We start from the raw sequence: 14,736 nt of genomic DNA, 5'->3' as shown, positions 1-14,736 counted from the left end.
CGTGGTCAAAAGCTTGAAAGCGACGACGCTTGTAATTGTCTTTGTAGCATGGCCTGAAAGTTCTACCAGCACTCGGCCAAGCTCGTTATCAACTATGAAAACAGAACGCCTGAAGATGGGAAGATCGTCAACCTCCCACCATCCGTCGATTGGGCCATTCGTGCAGCGACCCGGAAGGTTGGTTGTTCTGAAGGTCCCCACCGCATCGCTGTTGTCGCTTAATCAAGGTGACATCCCGACCCCTATTTGGCCCCCGCTTAATGATAACGGCACTCGCTTAATCCACTGGCCAACATCGCGACTCCTCCCACTTTTCACAAACAACAGCCGAGCCTGTTGTCAATCATTTCGCATGTGAGCCAATAACTAACCAACTCTATATCGGAGCAATTGAGGCCCGGTGCAACCTCTCAGGCGAGGCTGATTTGCTTTCTAACATCAGATTCACAGTGCAGCTTTTAGCTTCTGTTGGACGAAATGCTTCGTGCCTGTATACGGGAGTACGGAGAAACCTTGCAGAAGTACAGTACCCGGTTCTCCTGTCCGAGCAGTCCCTATTCGAAGCTCTTCAGCACCTACCTTATTCCCCCAGCCCCATCAAAATAACAGCCTTGGCTTATACAGTACATGCAGCTGAACGATTCCATTCTGGCTTGTTGAGTTCTCACTGGTTGGTCGTTTCTATACAGCCGGATAGAGCCCAAGGAGGAATGTACCTTCATCCACATACCCGCTTACAAGTTACCACTAATTCCCATCAAGACGTGCAACGTCTCCATTTTTACTGTACTCCCTGCTCACCCCGGAACCCTCGATAAGGTTGAGCATGGCACCCTTGGTGCTACTCACATTGCTTGCCTGAAAAACTGATGCTCTCTGCAACGACCTGCCACCCCTCCATCCCCTCCCTCGTGCCAGAGACCCAAAGAGGAACAACAGGTACACACCTCCCCGGCGCTATGGCGCTAAACAACAGCGGCTGTCTTCGTCATGACGGGCGAGGCTTGACATCGTCCTGAAGTTTTCACGCTTAGACGACGGCATTCAACCCTCCTACATTGAGAGCGCACACTCGACATCCCGTAGTCATCCTCCAACCCAGAAAACTGTCTGGGACGTCCATGACCCCGCTGATGTGGCCGACCGATCTGAAGCCAGTATTGGCCAGTCTTCCCCATGGCGGCCCTGGGAGGTCCAACCTCATCCTCTCTTTTCACGCGCTTAAGCAACGCATGGCGAATTCTTTCACTTCGGAGCGATGTTGATAATATTATTTTGGAATTACTTGGGACCTTTTCGCTTGAGAAGATCTATGCAGATGGAGATAAGGACACTTACCAGCAATTGGTCGTAACACTCATTGCCCAACTCAACACCATCTTCCACATCCAACGACTCTCAATACCATCGGAAAACCAGCAAGTCGGTTGGTATTTAGGATTTCTGGTCTCGTGGGAAGTCACCTTGCGATCTGTGGAATTCGTACTCCAAACAGTGGCCGAAGGACGGGAAAGTCTATGGGAAGTCGGAGCTTTGCGCGACAAGTATTTGGCCGAATTCTTGCTCTCAGCGCTGCGCGTTCTCACACTTCATCCAAAACCACCACCCAAGCAAACAGCCAAGGACCGTAGGGATCGTTTCACTCGTATACATCGTTCTTTAGAACGGGTGTTCGACAGCTATGGAGGAGACAAATCTTTTCTTTTAATGGTGTGCAAAGAAGTAACAGATTCGTTGCGAACAGACCCGGAATCTCTTAGTCTTCCTACTGCGCTAAGATATACTATGCCAAATTTGGCTTCAGAGTTGGTAAGTACCCCCAGAAAGGCTACCCTTTACGTGCAGTGATTAAAATGAGTGACTAACACCATGCTTTAGTATCCGCTACCGGAATGCCTCTCTTCACAATGCGTAGCTAGCCTCGTGAGTACGAATGGGTTTACGGGAGACTGGTTGTCTCAATTCTTAGCCTTGCGAGACGTGTCGAATTTTGTGGTTGGTGCATCAGTCCAATATGTGGTCAATGGAGAAATTAGAGATATGCGCCTTCAAGCATCATCTGCGCGAACTCGAAACGCAGTATTGCACGCTCTTGACAATATTCGATTGCCAGGTCATCTCTCTCGATCCGACCTGATCGCCACGTTTAGCGAAACGTTTCGAGTAATTTTGCCCGAAACTCCAAGTCTTGTTCGCCGTGTATCTTCGCAGTCACTAATGGACGAAAGCGAGATCGATGCGATTGATGCTCTTTGCCTCAAGCTCAGTGAGAGACAGATAATTAGTCGAGTCAGCGACCGAGAGATGATGCACAGTATGTCGGAAATTACCAGGAATATTGCTCTGATGGATGATCCGAGTGGTCTACTTAGGGCATCACGGCCGAGGCTATATGCTGTCAACTGTGAAAATTCTCATTTGTTCGGTGACACGCACCTACGAAGCCTAGGCTATACTAAATTTCCAGTAAGGCTTCCTACCAGAGCTGAAAATGTCTCTTAGACAAATTTGATCCTGCTCTTAACTACTCCATATAGGCGAAATTGAAAAACATGCTAACAAACATTTTCCACTAGGATGAATCAGAAGACGACGCCGAGGCTAGCATGCCTCCGAACTCAACATGTGCAACCTGTGGAGAAATGGTAACTATGATGCGCGAAGTATCTCTAGTTAGAAATATTTGGGAGCTTTTGAAGCCACTGGAGCCCAATGCTGATACAATTAATGTTGAACGGCACTTACCAAATCAGTTCCAACAATCAGCGCCAAAAGCTGATAGCGGCAATTTCTTTAATTCATCCTATAGTGTACTGTCAGCTGGTCACAGACCACAAAATGTTGATACTGCCTCTCCTCGACATGCCTCACCAGAGCGGAACCGTTTGACTCCGCATCCTTTACTATCACCAGTGTCTCCTGGATATCGACAAATGTCAGATACATCCAAAATCGAGCCTTCAGAAGCAGCATTTTCTAAAGATGCCAATTCAATAGAACCTCAAAGATCTAATTCGGAAACTTCGAGACCATTCTCCCCTGGTACAGTAGGCAGCCCTGGACCGAACCATACGAGATTTGAACATTCTGTTTCTACTGTTTCTTTCGAACCGGTACCTCCTTCACGCAGCCGAACGGTGCCTTTGGTTCAACCTCCCGACAAGGGCAAATCAAAATGGAGATCCAAATTCGGCTCGAGAAAGGAGTCTGCGGGCGCCTCAGCCTCAATAGACAACAGTTCACTCTCCTCAGCAACATTGGAAGGACAAAGGTTAGAGGAAATATCGTTGAAAGAACTTACTACAATATCCAAAAAGAACAGTAAAGGGAAAACGTCGAAGAGTATTAATGTTGCATTGTCCCAGAATTCAAGCTATGCTCTATTTTGGACGCAGTCCTCAATCTATATCTGGGATATAGGTATGTCACCACCTATATTAGGACGAGCAATCGCTACCGATAGCACTTGCGTTCTCGCAGCAGTGTCCAAAGTGCACCTAGCTTATATAATCGGAACTCGAGATCAGAAACTCACTTTGCGAATTGTAAATCTCATTCAACCGAACGTAAATGCCGTCGAATACCGTATGCCATCTTCGATTTGGTGTAGGACAATTGCTATATCTGATAGTCATGTTGTCGTCGGATTCGATAACTCTGTTGTTCGCTTCTTTTCGACCAAGAGCGCAGAAGATTCAAGGGAAGACCGCTTACATAGCCGGTATCATGCTGAGTGTAAGGAGTGCCAACCTATCGAGACTCTGTCTTTTTCTCACGACGGGCTTGTACTGCTTGCAAGCACAAGGAGTCCTAAAAGTGGTATGATTCAAGTGTATTCATGGCGATTTCCTTTTACAACTTTTGAGGAGATTTCGGCATGCAGATATCAAGTTCCGCTTCACGAGTCCGAGGATGGCGGGATATCATCTGCGATATATCGCTCTGGATCTGGAGGAGATGAGAACTTAGTTTGTCTTACTAGCTGGACGCAGTCCGGTATTCCAATTCTTGTCCAACCTCGAGACGGACATCGAACAGACATTAGAACCGAAATTTCGAATCGGCAGAGCCGCTTAGGAAACCGAATACAGACTGCCTGTTTCTCTCCGAGTGGAAAAGAACTTGCTATTGTAAATGATAAAGGGGATCTTTACAAGATTGGTAACCTGAACTCGACGCCCCTCGATATCAAGAAGTTTGCAACTTCGAAAGAATTGACTGCAAAGTCGGAATCTTTTGCGATGTCGTTTATGAGCCTTCCCGACGAAGAATCGATCGTTATGGCCTGGGTGGATAGTACCAAGTGTGTGGGTTATATCAAGAAAATACCCATAACAGGAGTATGTGCAAAATCCCAAAATACATCTTCCTGAAAATATAACTGACTGTGCTTAGGTCAACGGAGCATACACACCTCAAACTACGAATGCCTCCGTAGTATTCAACCAACCCCCACCATCGATCCCCGAGTCACCGAAATACGAGTTACCAGCAGATAGTAAAGAGCCTTCACCGCTACCACTACAGGAAGATCCTGCCGAGCTGGTGTCTCCTATGACCCCTTCGACTTCAAAGATGATGAAAGGACTAGGACTATCGAAAAACACATTCTTTTAGAGCATTTATACCCAGGATGACTGTCGGAATGGCAATGAGTTGCATGGATATGGGAGCCAAAATTAGAGGGAATCTTGAGGGATTTGCATTGCAGGATGGGTGGGGAGGAGTATGTCTTCTTTGGCGGTGGATTGACAGTTAGGAGCATTACTTTGCGTATGCAAAGTCTCGTCTCCAAGATAGAAAGGAGAAATATGTGGGCCGCCTTTGAATGTATCTGAGGCTGGACTGTTCCAGAGACTTGGCTACAAGCTCATGGTTAGGAGTCTTCGAGAGTAGTGGCCTCAGTGATTGATGTGAGAGCGAAACATCTAAGGCTGCGGGGTGAAATGGGAAGTTATGCCACATAGACCGTTGGAGATAGTTCGAAACTAATACCAATCAAGAAATTGATTCTGAAAAACCTCGATATAGTATAGACTAATGTTGATGAGTTCAGTGGTAGATGAACACCCGGCTGCGAACCTCTCGTGAACTTGTCAATCAACAACCGTCCAATGTCGACTTTTCATCTTTCTGCGACAAAATTTAGCTGAAGCTCAAACTAAGTATAATTATTCAAGATATTAGAAGAGTTCTAGGTTAATAGGCTTCTAGGTTAATAGGCCAAGTCAACATAATATGCACAAGGGGAAGAACGCCAAGCCTCGCTTACACGCCCCGGCCCGGGCCCCATCCAAGCCTTTCGCCAGTGCAAAAAAAAAACATCAGCAAACCTCTTCATGAGATTACAACACCACAAATTGATATAAAAAAATGGCAAAAAATAAATACAACCTGTTTGCGACATTGGGGATTGAGCCCAACGCGGGGGTCGAACCCGCAACCTTGAGATGTACGAATTCCGCGTTTTATTGCGGATTCTAAGAGTCTCACGCTCTACCGATTGAGCTAGCCGGGCGCTCACTGGTTGTTTTGATGAGGAAAACACGCTTCTTTCTAGATATAAAGCAACATAATCATGTGGAGCTATTTGCTAATGTTAACGAGATAATGCCGAGGGGGTGGGTGACGATGAGAGTGAATGACTCAAGGTACCCAGGTGGTTCCGACTGATATTGATTGCTCGGCTAAGGATGTGTTTGATTAGTACCTCAGAGTAGAACGTCCGTTATCTAGCTACCGAAGGCTGGGCTGGGGGAGACTTAGATCTCTTAATTGCTAATTAGCTTCTTCATCTTGAGAACTTTTAACACTCTATCAACAATCAATCAACACTCACCTGAGGCTTTCCAGGATACCAGCTTGTGTAGGTGAAAGTAACCTTCTTTGCCTTGTCCATTTATACTCCGATATTACTGAAACTTTCTCAGAACTTTTTGGCACTCATGAATATGTAGATTCAGACTTTGAGATGTTGAAGCTCAGGTCGCAATAGGCTCCGTGTAGAATGTTGCCTCGGATATTCGATACTCTACAACCTACGTGTTACTCCGGTGGTACCATCGGATCCGGAGTTCGACATATCGGGCAAGTCAATCGTTTTCACCAATCCAAACAATATTCCGGTGACACGTCCGGATCCAAATCCACTTATTGGGGGCCTATATTGCTTCTGGCAACTCAAACCACTGGATATCTTAGCAGGTAGTCTTTATTTTCTGAAACTGGTCGACGCTTACACAGGGGCTTGAATACCCCATTTCTGGATTTGGAGCTGCCAACTCCTCCATGGCGTAGCGAGATTCTCCACTTCCGTTGAATGGGACAAAAGATTAATACTTTATCGGGTACGGGGCTCATGAACAAGAGTTAAACGATCCTAGATCGTCCATAATGTAAAAAGTAAAGCAATTATGTATTTCGACCTTTAAGCTTGGCACGTCAAGTCCGACTACACATGCTTTCAACTCCGCACTACAAATAGTGGACCCGCCTTGCATCTCGCCTGCTTGAACTTGCCTAATTGAGTCGAATCCATTGCTCACAGCTTCTCCTCGACATGCTACTCTTCTGTCAATAGTGGAGATGCATTACCGTGAGTCACAAGACTACTTCCTTAAATAATTGACTTTTTTCCCATAATAAACAGACAACTTCAAATTTGTGAAGCCAGTTGAGATACATCAGCAATCATGGGTGACGCAGAATATCCAAAAGTACCACGCTCAACCATAAACCGGTACAGGCCACGCGGTACCTCTTCCTCTCCTTTTACTACACACATTCACTAATTAAGATTAGGTAAATATGACTACCAAACAATTCATAGTATTGTGAATAGCGTGCCAGTAGTCCATGTCTCTTTCGCTACCCCAGACCCAGAAGATCCGTTCCCAGCGGCCCTACCAATGATAGGGTTCTTAGCATCTTTTGAAAATCAAAGTGCCAGTCTAGACGATGCTCTCGATCTCTACCTTCATGGCTATGTTTCGAGCCGATTGATGAAAATGGGTAAAGAGGGTCAGGATGAAGAGGGATTACCGATCACTGTTGCTGCGACTCACTTTGATGGGATAGTATTGGCTCTGACGCCCAATTCTCACAGTAAGTCTCAAAAGACTCTAGTGTCGAATCATGAAGCTAAGTTCTCAGGCTACAACTACCGCTCTGCAATCCTCCATGGCTACGCCACGCCGGTGACAGAAGTAGACGAGAAATTGTGGGCCATGGAAAAGATCACGAATTCAGTCGTTTCTGATCGTTGGGACAATACTCGAGTTCCACCGAATAAGACGGAGATGACCAGTACCCAGATTTTGAGGATAAGGATTGTTAGTGCAAGTGCGAAGGTAGGAAATCTTTGATTCTCTGGTCTGTAAATTCAAAAAAAGGCTAATCCGTGATAGATCCGTGCTGGGCAGCCACACGACGAACGAAAGGATATGAAGGATGAAGAAATGAGAAAGAGAGTTTGGACTGGGGTTGTACCAACATGGACTAGCTACGGAGAACCGCAAGCTGGACCAGATAACTTGGCAGGAACGGTTCCGGAATATGTGAAGAGTTTTGTGAAGAAGGCTAATGAAAATGGCCAGAAAAGAGCTCACGAGGCCATGGTAGAGCCTAAAAAATGATGAATCGGTATCTAATTTTTATTGAGAGTGACAGGAGACGGTCCTTTCAATTCAGGCAAATTTGCATGTTAATCATTTACTTTTGTTTGTCTGTCGGCAGCACTGGCATTTGACACCATGAACTAGACTGCACTCGATCCAGTAACCGTGACTCTTTATCTCATCTTCCAGCTCTGAGAATTCTCCTTTTGCCATGACTCGAATTTCCACGTTAAACTGACGTTTAGTGCTCTAGAATTGTCCTCAGGCACGGCATACTCAAGCTCGCCACTTAGCTGCTCGCCTTCCTTGTGACCAACAGGCTTCTCCTTGGTATTGTCAATGAGCATCACACCTTGTTTCCAATGTGTTACTTTTCCTCCCGGACCAGTGGTAAATGCATTCCCACTCTTCCCAGACGCGGCCCACTCCTCGGCTTTAGCATCTTCAGCGACAACTTCTGTCCTGGAGGGTATGAAGAAAGAATCAAACCAGATGATGAAGCCATCAAGCGCATCTATATCCTTCTTCAATTTCCCGGACCACTTTCGCTTGAAGACAAGATCCTTGACTGCGGTGGTATGAAGACTGAGCTGTAGGAATGGGAATGGGTCAGCAGCAAGTGTACTAGCTGGCATATCAAGTACTTGAGCGTCTTCGTGGATACCAGCTTGCATCGCCTTCATGTCAAACCCATAGACATCTCTCCAGAATGCAATATGATCGGATATGTAATCTGGATCTGCGATAGGAGCCACCCACATGTTCATATGACTGGGAACCATAAGTCCATCTGGTTGGAGATACTTGTCTCGAGCCCAGATGACACTATCGAGCATAGCCTCGTAAAGCAAACAGTAGCCCATCCACTCACTAACAATGATATCGACCTTGTCGACTGGAAGCTTAACCTCTTCAACCTTGCCACGAAGACATGTAATTGTGTCAGCGAAGCCATTGTTGAAGATGTTTTCACGGGCTTTGTCGATGATGGCCGAATTATCAACTGCTATCACACGGGCAGCTCCTGCTTTAGCGCAGAACATGCTCAGAATTCCTGTGCCGCATCCAACGTCGAGAACTGTCTTTCCAGCGAAAAGAGCTTTGTTGCTGTAGATGAAGTCTCTGTAAGCATCGGTTCTGACTGCGTCCTTGAGCATAGTCTCGTGGATATCTGGGAATAAATTAGTAACTGTTCGTATCGAATGCATTGATAATTACCATTGTATGAATATGAGCTGAAATAGTGACTGTCATCATCCCTAGGCTCCTCCTTAGGTGCAGCGGATCCGTTCGCACTTGGTTCTTCCCACTTTTTGTCCAGTGTGGTCTTGACAGTATCGCGATAGTCGGAAAATTGAGAGTGTACCTTTCTTAACTCCTCTTCTAGTTCAGAGACCCGGGCTATAAGACTGCCTGAATCTCGCTCGACACCTTTGCCCTTGTCCTGCACATTAACTTCATCATGAATTTCAACCACTTCTGGAAGATCGTCCAACGTAAACAACACGGCATCATCCTCTAGAACTGGCTTCAAGTACTTCTCGTCATCAAAATCCTTTTTGGTGATCTCTGAAGGGATGGGCTTGCCACTGTGTACCTGGGACCGCAGGTAGTTGACCAGCTTGATATTGCCATAGAAATCTAGGCCGAGTCTCGATCTGATTTCCAGGAAATCAAGGTTGTGTTTTGCCTTGCAGTGGTCGAGCATTTGCATCATGTCTGTGAAAACTTCATCATCCATCAACGAAATGAACTGTGACTCTTCTACGTCTGGCTCAGCATCTTCCCAGCCTTCCTCATCTCTCATATCGAGGATATCCGACGCATCTGAACTACCAGATGAGCCAGGTGCTTCTTTCTCCATTCTGGACATTGAATACGTCACTTCGTACTCTGAAGAAAGTATTAAACACTTCCCAGAACGGTGTTTAAAATTTACTTTTGGTGGTAAATTTGGGTATTGTGTGGTGGGGAACTTTTGGAATTGTTTACAACTTTTTTCCAAAGCTCAAAAATTACGTTAGCCATGCGAGGAGTGCGGCCCGACAACACTGCAGGCCGCCGTAGCAACATTTAATCCACCCTTTCCTTATCAGATGATTTCCGGTGGAGATATGGAGATCCTATTTTGGGACACGAATTCATTGCAGAGGAAATGACTGACCTCACAGCCAGTTTGACTTCATACCGCTGAGGATCCATATAGAAGAACCGCCAATGACTAGTATATAAGGTCATGAACCTCTTTCAAATTGCAATGATTATGCCTTCTGCACAAGATGGATGGCCCTTGCACTCAATTGGCTGGCAGAGCGCCAGAGCGCGTTGCCAGCGGGCCGTTTGGGCACCCTTTGATCGCTCGAGCTCAAGTACACAAAAAACATAACATTGGAGGGCAGGAACCATACAGTAAGAAAAGTCCGCCAACCATGTTGCAATAGGAGAGAAAGCCTTACAGCTGCATAATATGCCCCTTTGCAATTCACTTTTTGCCGCCACCACATGTCGCATTGTGTTACAACCAGCGAACTACCCTCGAGTGCTACGAGTTATTGTTTTGCGACCGTAAAGAGATCATCCTAAGCCCAACGAACCCGACAACATGTCATTTCTCTTTGGACGTCGTCCGCGAACGAATACCGTGGATCTGCCCAAGCAAGCAAAGGAACAAATATCGAAACTAGAGGGACCTGCAGGTGCTGCGAAGGTGGGTAGTGTGGTCAAGGAGGCGATACGAGAGACGAGGCACTGACTGGAAGACAGGCAGAGGAACTTGCGAAGACTCTAAGTCAGATGAAATTTGTCTTGCAAGGTACACAAGGTACATTTGCCCCAGAAAAAATCTAGAAGAAACCCTCCTTACGCTCGTATAGAAGTCGAAGCCCAGCCTGAACAAGTCTACGCCCTTGTGACTGGTATGATCACGGAGGATCTGCTTTATCTCCTCGCTGTCAACTTACAAAGACTCCCGTTCGAAGCCAGAAAGGATGCACAAGTCATCTTCTCATACGTTTTACGATTTCGACCGCCGACCGCATCGCCGAAAAGTGAGCCCATAGCGCTTAGCTGGGTTATCAACAACAGACCGGAAGTTTTTGTTGAGCTTTGCAATGGATATGATCACAAAGAGAGTGCTACACCAGCTGGAACAGTATTGAGAGAGGTGCTTAAAAGCGAGCAGGCGGCAGCAATTATCCTATACGACGATCCCACCGAGAACGGCAATTCGAAAGGCTTGACAGGTATTCAGTTGGAGACAAGACAAAGCGGAAAAGGTGTCTTTTGGAAATTCTTCAATTGGATTGACCAGGGCTCTTTTGAAGTCGGCGCAGATGCCTTTACAACATTCAGAGTGGGTGACACGTTCGCGAATGAGAGTTTTGACTAATGTCCTTAGGAATTGTTGACGAGGCATAAGAGCCTTGTTGCCCAATACTTATCGACGAACTTTGACCTATTTTTTGACAAATACAACAACATACTTGTGAAATCGGAGAGCTATGTCACCAAGAGACAGTCGATCAAACTGTTAGGCGAGATTCTTCTGGATCGAGCAAACTACGCTGTCATGACGGCCTATGTTGACAGAGGCGAGCACCTCAAGATATGTATGAATCTGTTGAGAGATGAAAGGAAGATGGTCCAATATGAAGGTTTTCACGTCTTTAAGGTTTTCGTTGCAAATCCACATAAGTCTATTGCAGTTCAGAAAATCCTTCTGAACAACCGAGAAAGGCTATTGAGCTTCTTGAAACAATTCCTGGAAGACAGAACGGAAGACGAGCAATTCATTGATGAGAGAGAGTTTTTGATTAAGCAGATTAGGAATATGCCGCCACAACCAGTGGAACCATCCCAGAAGCCAGCTCTTCTAGGATCCCAGGCGAGGTAGATAGACCATGAAATTTTTCAAGGCTGCTAATGAAAGCATTCGGAAGTGTTATGGGCATTGCTGGTTAGGGTATAAGCACGGAGTTTTGGGCATTGGGCACGGGACTTCGTCAGATGGATAACGATCATTGTCACCAACCTGGAAGCTGGGGCGTTTCTTACATTTGACAGACTTGAATGAGATTCATTTCTAGAGGAGCTGTAACGTACAAACTGTTCCTGTGACTCGCTGCGCTAGGTGTTGCTTTTCATAGCAAAGCCAACAAATATTCATGTTTTCCTATCGTGTATATAGTGTCAATACAGTAAATACTGTTTGAAGGTCGTAGGTAGTCAGCTTACAATGTACTTGCAATTGCGAATGGAATTAACAAGTTTATCACCACCAGACCTGCATCAAGCCATACTTGTATTATTTCTCGTCTCTAAAGTGTTATATTTCTCTCTCATCTTAGAGCGATTTATTTTTTACGCTTCTACTCGCAACAATTCATGCTACGTTCTGAGGACCCCGGATTGCAAGCGTGAGATTCTGGGATTTCGAGATTACCGCGCTAGTCTTCTTTCGACCTAGCGAATCTCGACCTTCGCGTTCCTTGGACCAAGAGGTGAACGCGGTCGATGTTTTCTGGAGAGACGAAAGAGCAGCCCACTTGCGCACCCACCTCAACCTCTAGCTGTGTGACGAAGACAAGTCACTCATAATTCCTACCAACGGAAGGAGCTGCCCCAGGTCGGCCTTTTAGCCAAGATGCAGCCTCAACCTCAATACAATCGAGGATATCCTCAGCGGTCTCCACATGCTGCACCGCAACCCACACGGCGAGGAATAGGTGAGTGCCAACCACTTTTACTGTTGCGACATACCACGGTGCAAATGCGCCAGGAACTTGTAGATTGAGGGCGCTGTGGGCACCACATCGACCACCTGTGAATCGTAGCGTCGTAGCCAGCTGGCTTTTTTCAATATTTCCTGCTAACTTTCTTCTCACAGGTCCTATGGTCGGCGCGCATCCCCAGAACTCCTTGACACCTTCTCAGATGCAAGCTCAACAGCAAGCCCATGCCCAGGCGACTGCGCGCGCAAAGCTTCGAAGTCAAAAGCCGACGGACAAGAACATACCAGAAGGGGTCGAAGACTGCATAATTGGCGATGGAGTCCAACGTTACAGAGATTTAAGAGATATTGAACGAAGGCTCGATTCCACTATGATGAGAAAGAGACTAGATCTTCAAGACTCTGTCAACCGGAATGTCAAAGTAGGTTTTCACAGTATTTATGTTCTGGATGGCAGCTAATGCTGAGTAGCGATACAGAACATTGCGCATATGGGTTAGCAATACAGTAGAAGACCAACCGTGGCAAGCAGATACCCTAGATATGGACAGCGCGTTTGACTTCAATACGAACATGGACTCCTCATACCGAGTGAAGATTGAGGGCAGATTGCTTGATGAGGAAGATGATGGTATTGATAGTGACGAGGATGATGAGGATGGTGATGAAGTGGAAGATGAAGACGCCATGGATGAAGATAACAAGGAGAAGAAGAAAAAGTCGCCAACTCCGACCAAATCATACAAGTTTTCGCATTTCTTCAAGGCAATGACGGTAGACTTTGATCGGAACAAGGCGAAGGATGGTTCAGACCAGAGCGTGGAATGGAAGAAACCTGCAGTTCCAGCAAACGCCCGAGATCTCCCAAACGCCGCCGATTTTGACCAGCTGGAGTTTAAGCGAGGCGGTGATGAGAACATGAACGTCACAATCAATTTAGTGAGAGACGAAACGCCAGAAAGATTTGCGCTGAGTCCAGCTCTTGCTGAAGTGCTGGATACCAATGAAGCTACACGGGCTGAATCTGTGATGGGTATATGGGAATACGTGAAGGCTATGGGTTTGGAAGAAGATGAGGAAAAACGGACTTTCAATTGTGATGATCGACTGAGAGCTGTACGTCTTGTTACACCTTCAATAGTCTTCGACTGCTAATGAATACAGGTTTTCAACCGAGATCAAGGCTACATACCATATCTAGCCGACCAGATAATCAACCACATGCATCCACTACCTCCAGTCAAGTTACCATACACGATTCGAGTTGATAAGGATTTCCACGATAATCCACAACCAAGCGTCTTTGATGTTCAAGTGCAGGTTGACGATCCACTGCGCGCGGCTCTTGCTTCTTACTTGACCAACGAGTCTTACACCAAGGATCTACAGGAAGTCATACGTTTAAACGAACACACTGCTGTGCTCGTCCAGAAAATAGCCAACTCCAAGTCGAAGCACACGTTCTTTGAAGCACTATCAAAGAATCCAACCGAGTTCATTGCCAAATGGCTTAGTTCCCAGAAACGAGACCTTGAGATCATTGCAGGAGAGGCTACCCGAGGAGGTGGCGAGGATGCAGGCGGCGATGAGTGGAGGAAAGGCGGTAGAGATAGTATCTGGGGTAGTGAAAACGTTAGAGAGAGCGTGAGTTTGTTAGTTGGGCAGAAGACGAGGGCATGATAAGGAGCTACATATTCACACGGTAATGGAGTTGGGGCGACTGGTGCTTGATGACTGTAAGGTATTTGGTCTGACATAGTGGGCTTGTAAGCAGACAACCGGACTTGTTGTATTATGAACAAATTAATCACATTTGACTTTTAGTTTATCTGTTGTTCAGGCTGACCTTCCGGTATACAGAATGCAATTTAGACTATGCACTGGCCACATGGTGTATGAACCCGTTAAGCTAGTATCATTTCGATCCCAGAGGTAGCAGTGGACCTCAACAAAAATGGAATCAATAGCCGGACGAGAAATGTGCACGAAGTGATTCATTCAAGATAACAAAAGTGTTGCATGTCGCGATTTATAGTCAATCGACTAGTCTCACAGTCACCGTTCAAAGCTGGAAGCGGTAACACAATCTACCGCATCCAACCCATTCGAAACTCCTGTTGCAAATCGCTGTTCTTAGCAGACAAGCTAGTTAGTCGCTAATTGAGTTGTCAATCTATACAAATTGCTTTAATTAAAAGCCACCTCACCTCCTTACCGCCGCACCATACAAGCGAGGTTTATCACGGGCTTGGTATTTGGCAGCCGGCATGGTATTACTTACCCAACATTCGAATAACAACATTTAAAAGCACATATACTGTGACTATAGTATTACGAAAAGGATATCTTCAACATGAACCGACATTCAATACCGTTTTCTGCCAGACCGCC

General features: G+C 46.1%; 5 protein-coding genes across 5 annotated transcripts; 4 read left to right on the top strand and 1 right to left on the bottom strand.

The window, feature by feature from the left end:
* Positions 1 to 1,176: 1,176 nt before the first annotated feature.
* Positions 1,177 to 4,617, top strand: GLAREA_07152 (TolB, C-terminal; the record flags this gene model as incomplete). The annotated part of the gene is made up of 4 exons (XM_008081100.1): positions 1,177 to 1,809; positions 1,879 to 2,466; positions 2,577 to 4,340; positions 4,396 to 4,617. The coding sequence occupies 4 exons, from the start codon at positions 1,177 to 1,179 to the stop codon at positions 4,615 to 4,617; spliced, it is 3,207 nt and encodes a 1,068-aa protein (XP_008079291.1).
* A 2,075-nt stretch (positions 4,618 to 6,692) lies between these two features.
* GLAREA_07151 (FMN-binding split barrel) lies at positions 6,693 to 7,634 on the top strand (the record flags this gene model as incomplete). The annotated part of the gene is made up of 4 exons (XM_008081099.1): positions 6,693 to 6,753; positions 6,802 to 7,104; positions 7,153 to 7,349; positions 7,407 to 7,634. 4 exons carry the CDS (start codon positions 6,693 to 6,695, stop codon positions 7,632 to 7,634), a joined length of 789 nt encoding a protein of 262 aa, XP_008079290.1.
* Positions 7,635 to 7,789: 155 nt separating this feature from the next.
* On the bottom strand, positions 7,790 to 9,480 carry GLAREA_07150 (S-adenosyl-L-methionine-dependent methyltransferase; the record flags this gene model as incomplete). Its single annotated transcript, XM_008081098.1, has 2 exons — positions 7,790 to 8,787; positions 8,835 to 9,480. 2 exons carry the CDS (start codon positions 9,478 to 9,480, stop codon positions 7,790 to 7,792), a joined length of 1,644 nt encoding a protein of 547 aa, XP_008079289.1.
* Positions 9,481 to 10,218: 738 nt separating this feature from the next.
* Positions 10,219 to 11,508, top strand: GLAREA_07149 (ARM repeat-containing protein; the record flags this gene model as incomplete). Its single annotated transcript, XM_008081097.1, has 4 exons — positions 10,219 to 10,323; positions 10,380 to 10,437; positions 10,490 to 10,968; positions 11,014 to 11,508. The coding sequence occupies 4 exons, from the start codon at positions 10,219 to 10,221 to the stop codon at positions 11,506 to 11,508; spliced, it is 1,137 nt and encodes a 378-aa protein (XP_008079288.1).
* Positions 11,509 to 12,258: 750 nt separating this feature from the next.
* Positions 12,259 to 14,025, top strand: GLAREA_07148 (SWIB/MDM2; the record flags this gene model as incomplete). Its single annotated transcript, XM_008081096.1, has 4 exons — positions 12,259 to 12,340; positions 12,502 to 12,767; positions 12,817 to 13,461; positions 13,510 to 14,025. 4 exons carry the CDS (start codon positions 12,259 to 12,261, stop codon positions 14,023 to 14,025), a joined length of 1,509 nt encoding a protein of 502 aa, XP_008079287.1.
* Positions 14,026 to 14,736: the final 711 nt, after the last annotated feature.

Source organism: Glarea lozoyensis (assembly GCF_000409485.1).
Source record: "Glarea lozoyensis ATCC 20868 chromosome Unknown GLAREA14, whole genome shotgun sequence".
Lineage (NCBI taxonomy): Eukaryota > Fungi > Ascomycota > Leotiomycetes > Helotiales > Helotiaceae > Glarea > Glarea lozoyensis.
The sequence above is the reverse complement of the archived record's forward strand: the minus strand, read 5'-3'. Positions and strand labels throughout refer to the sequence as shown.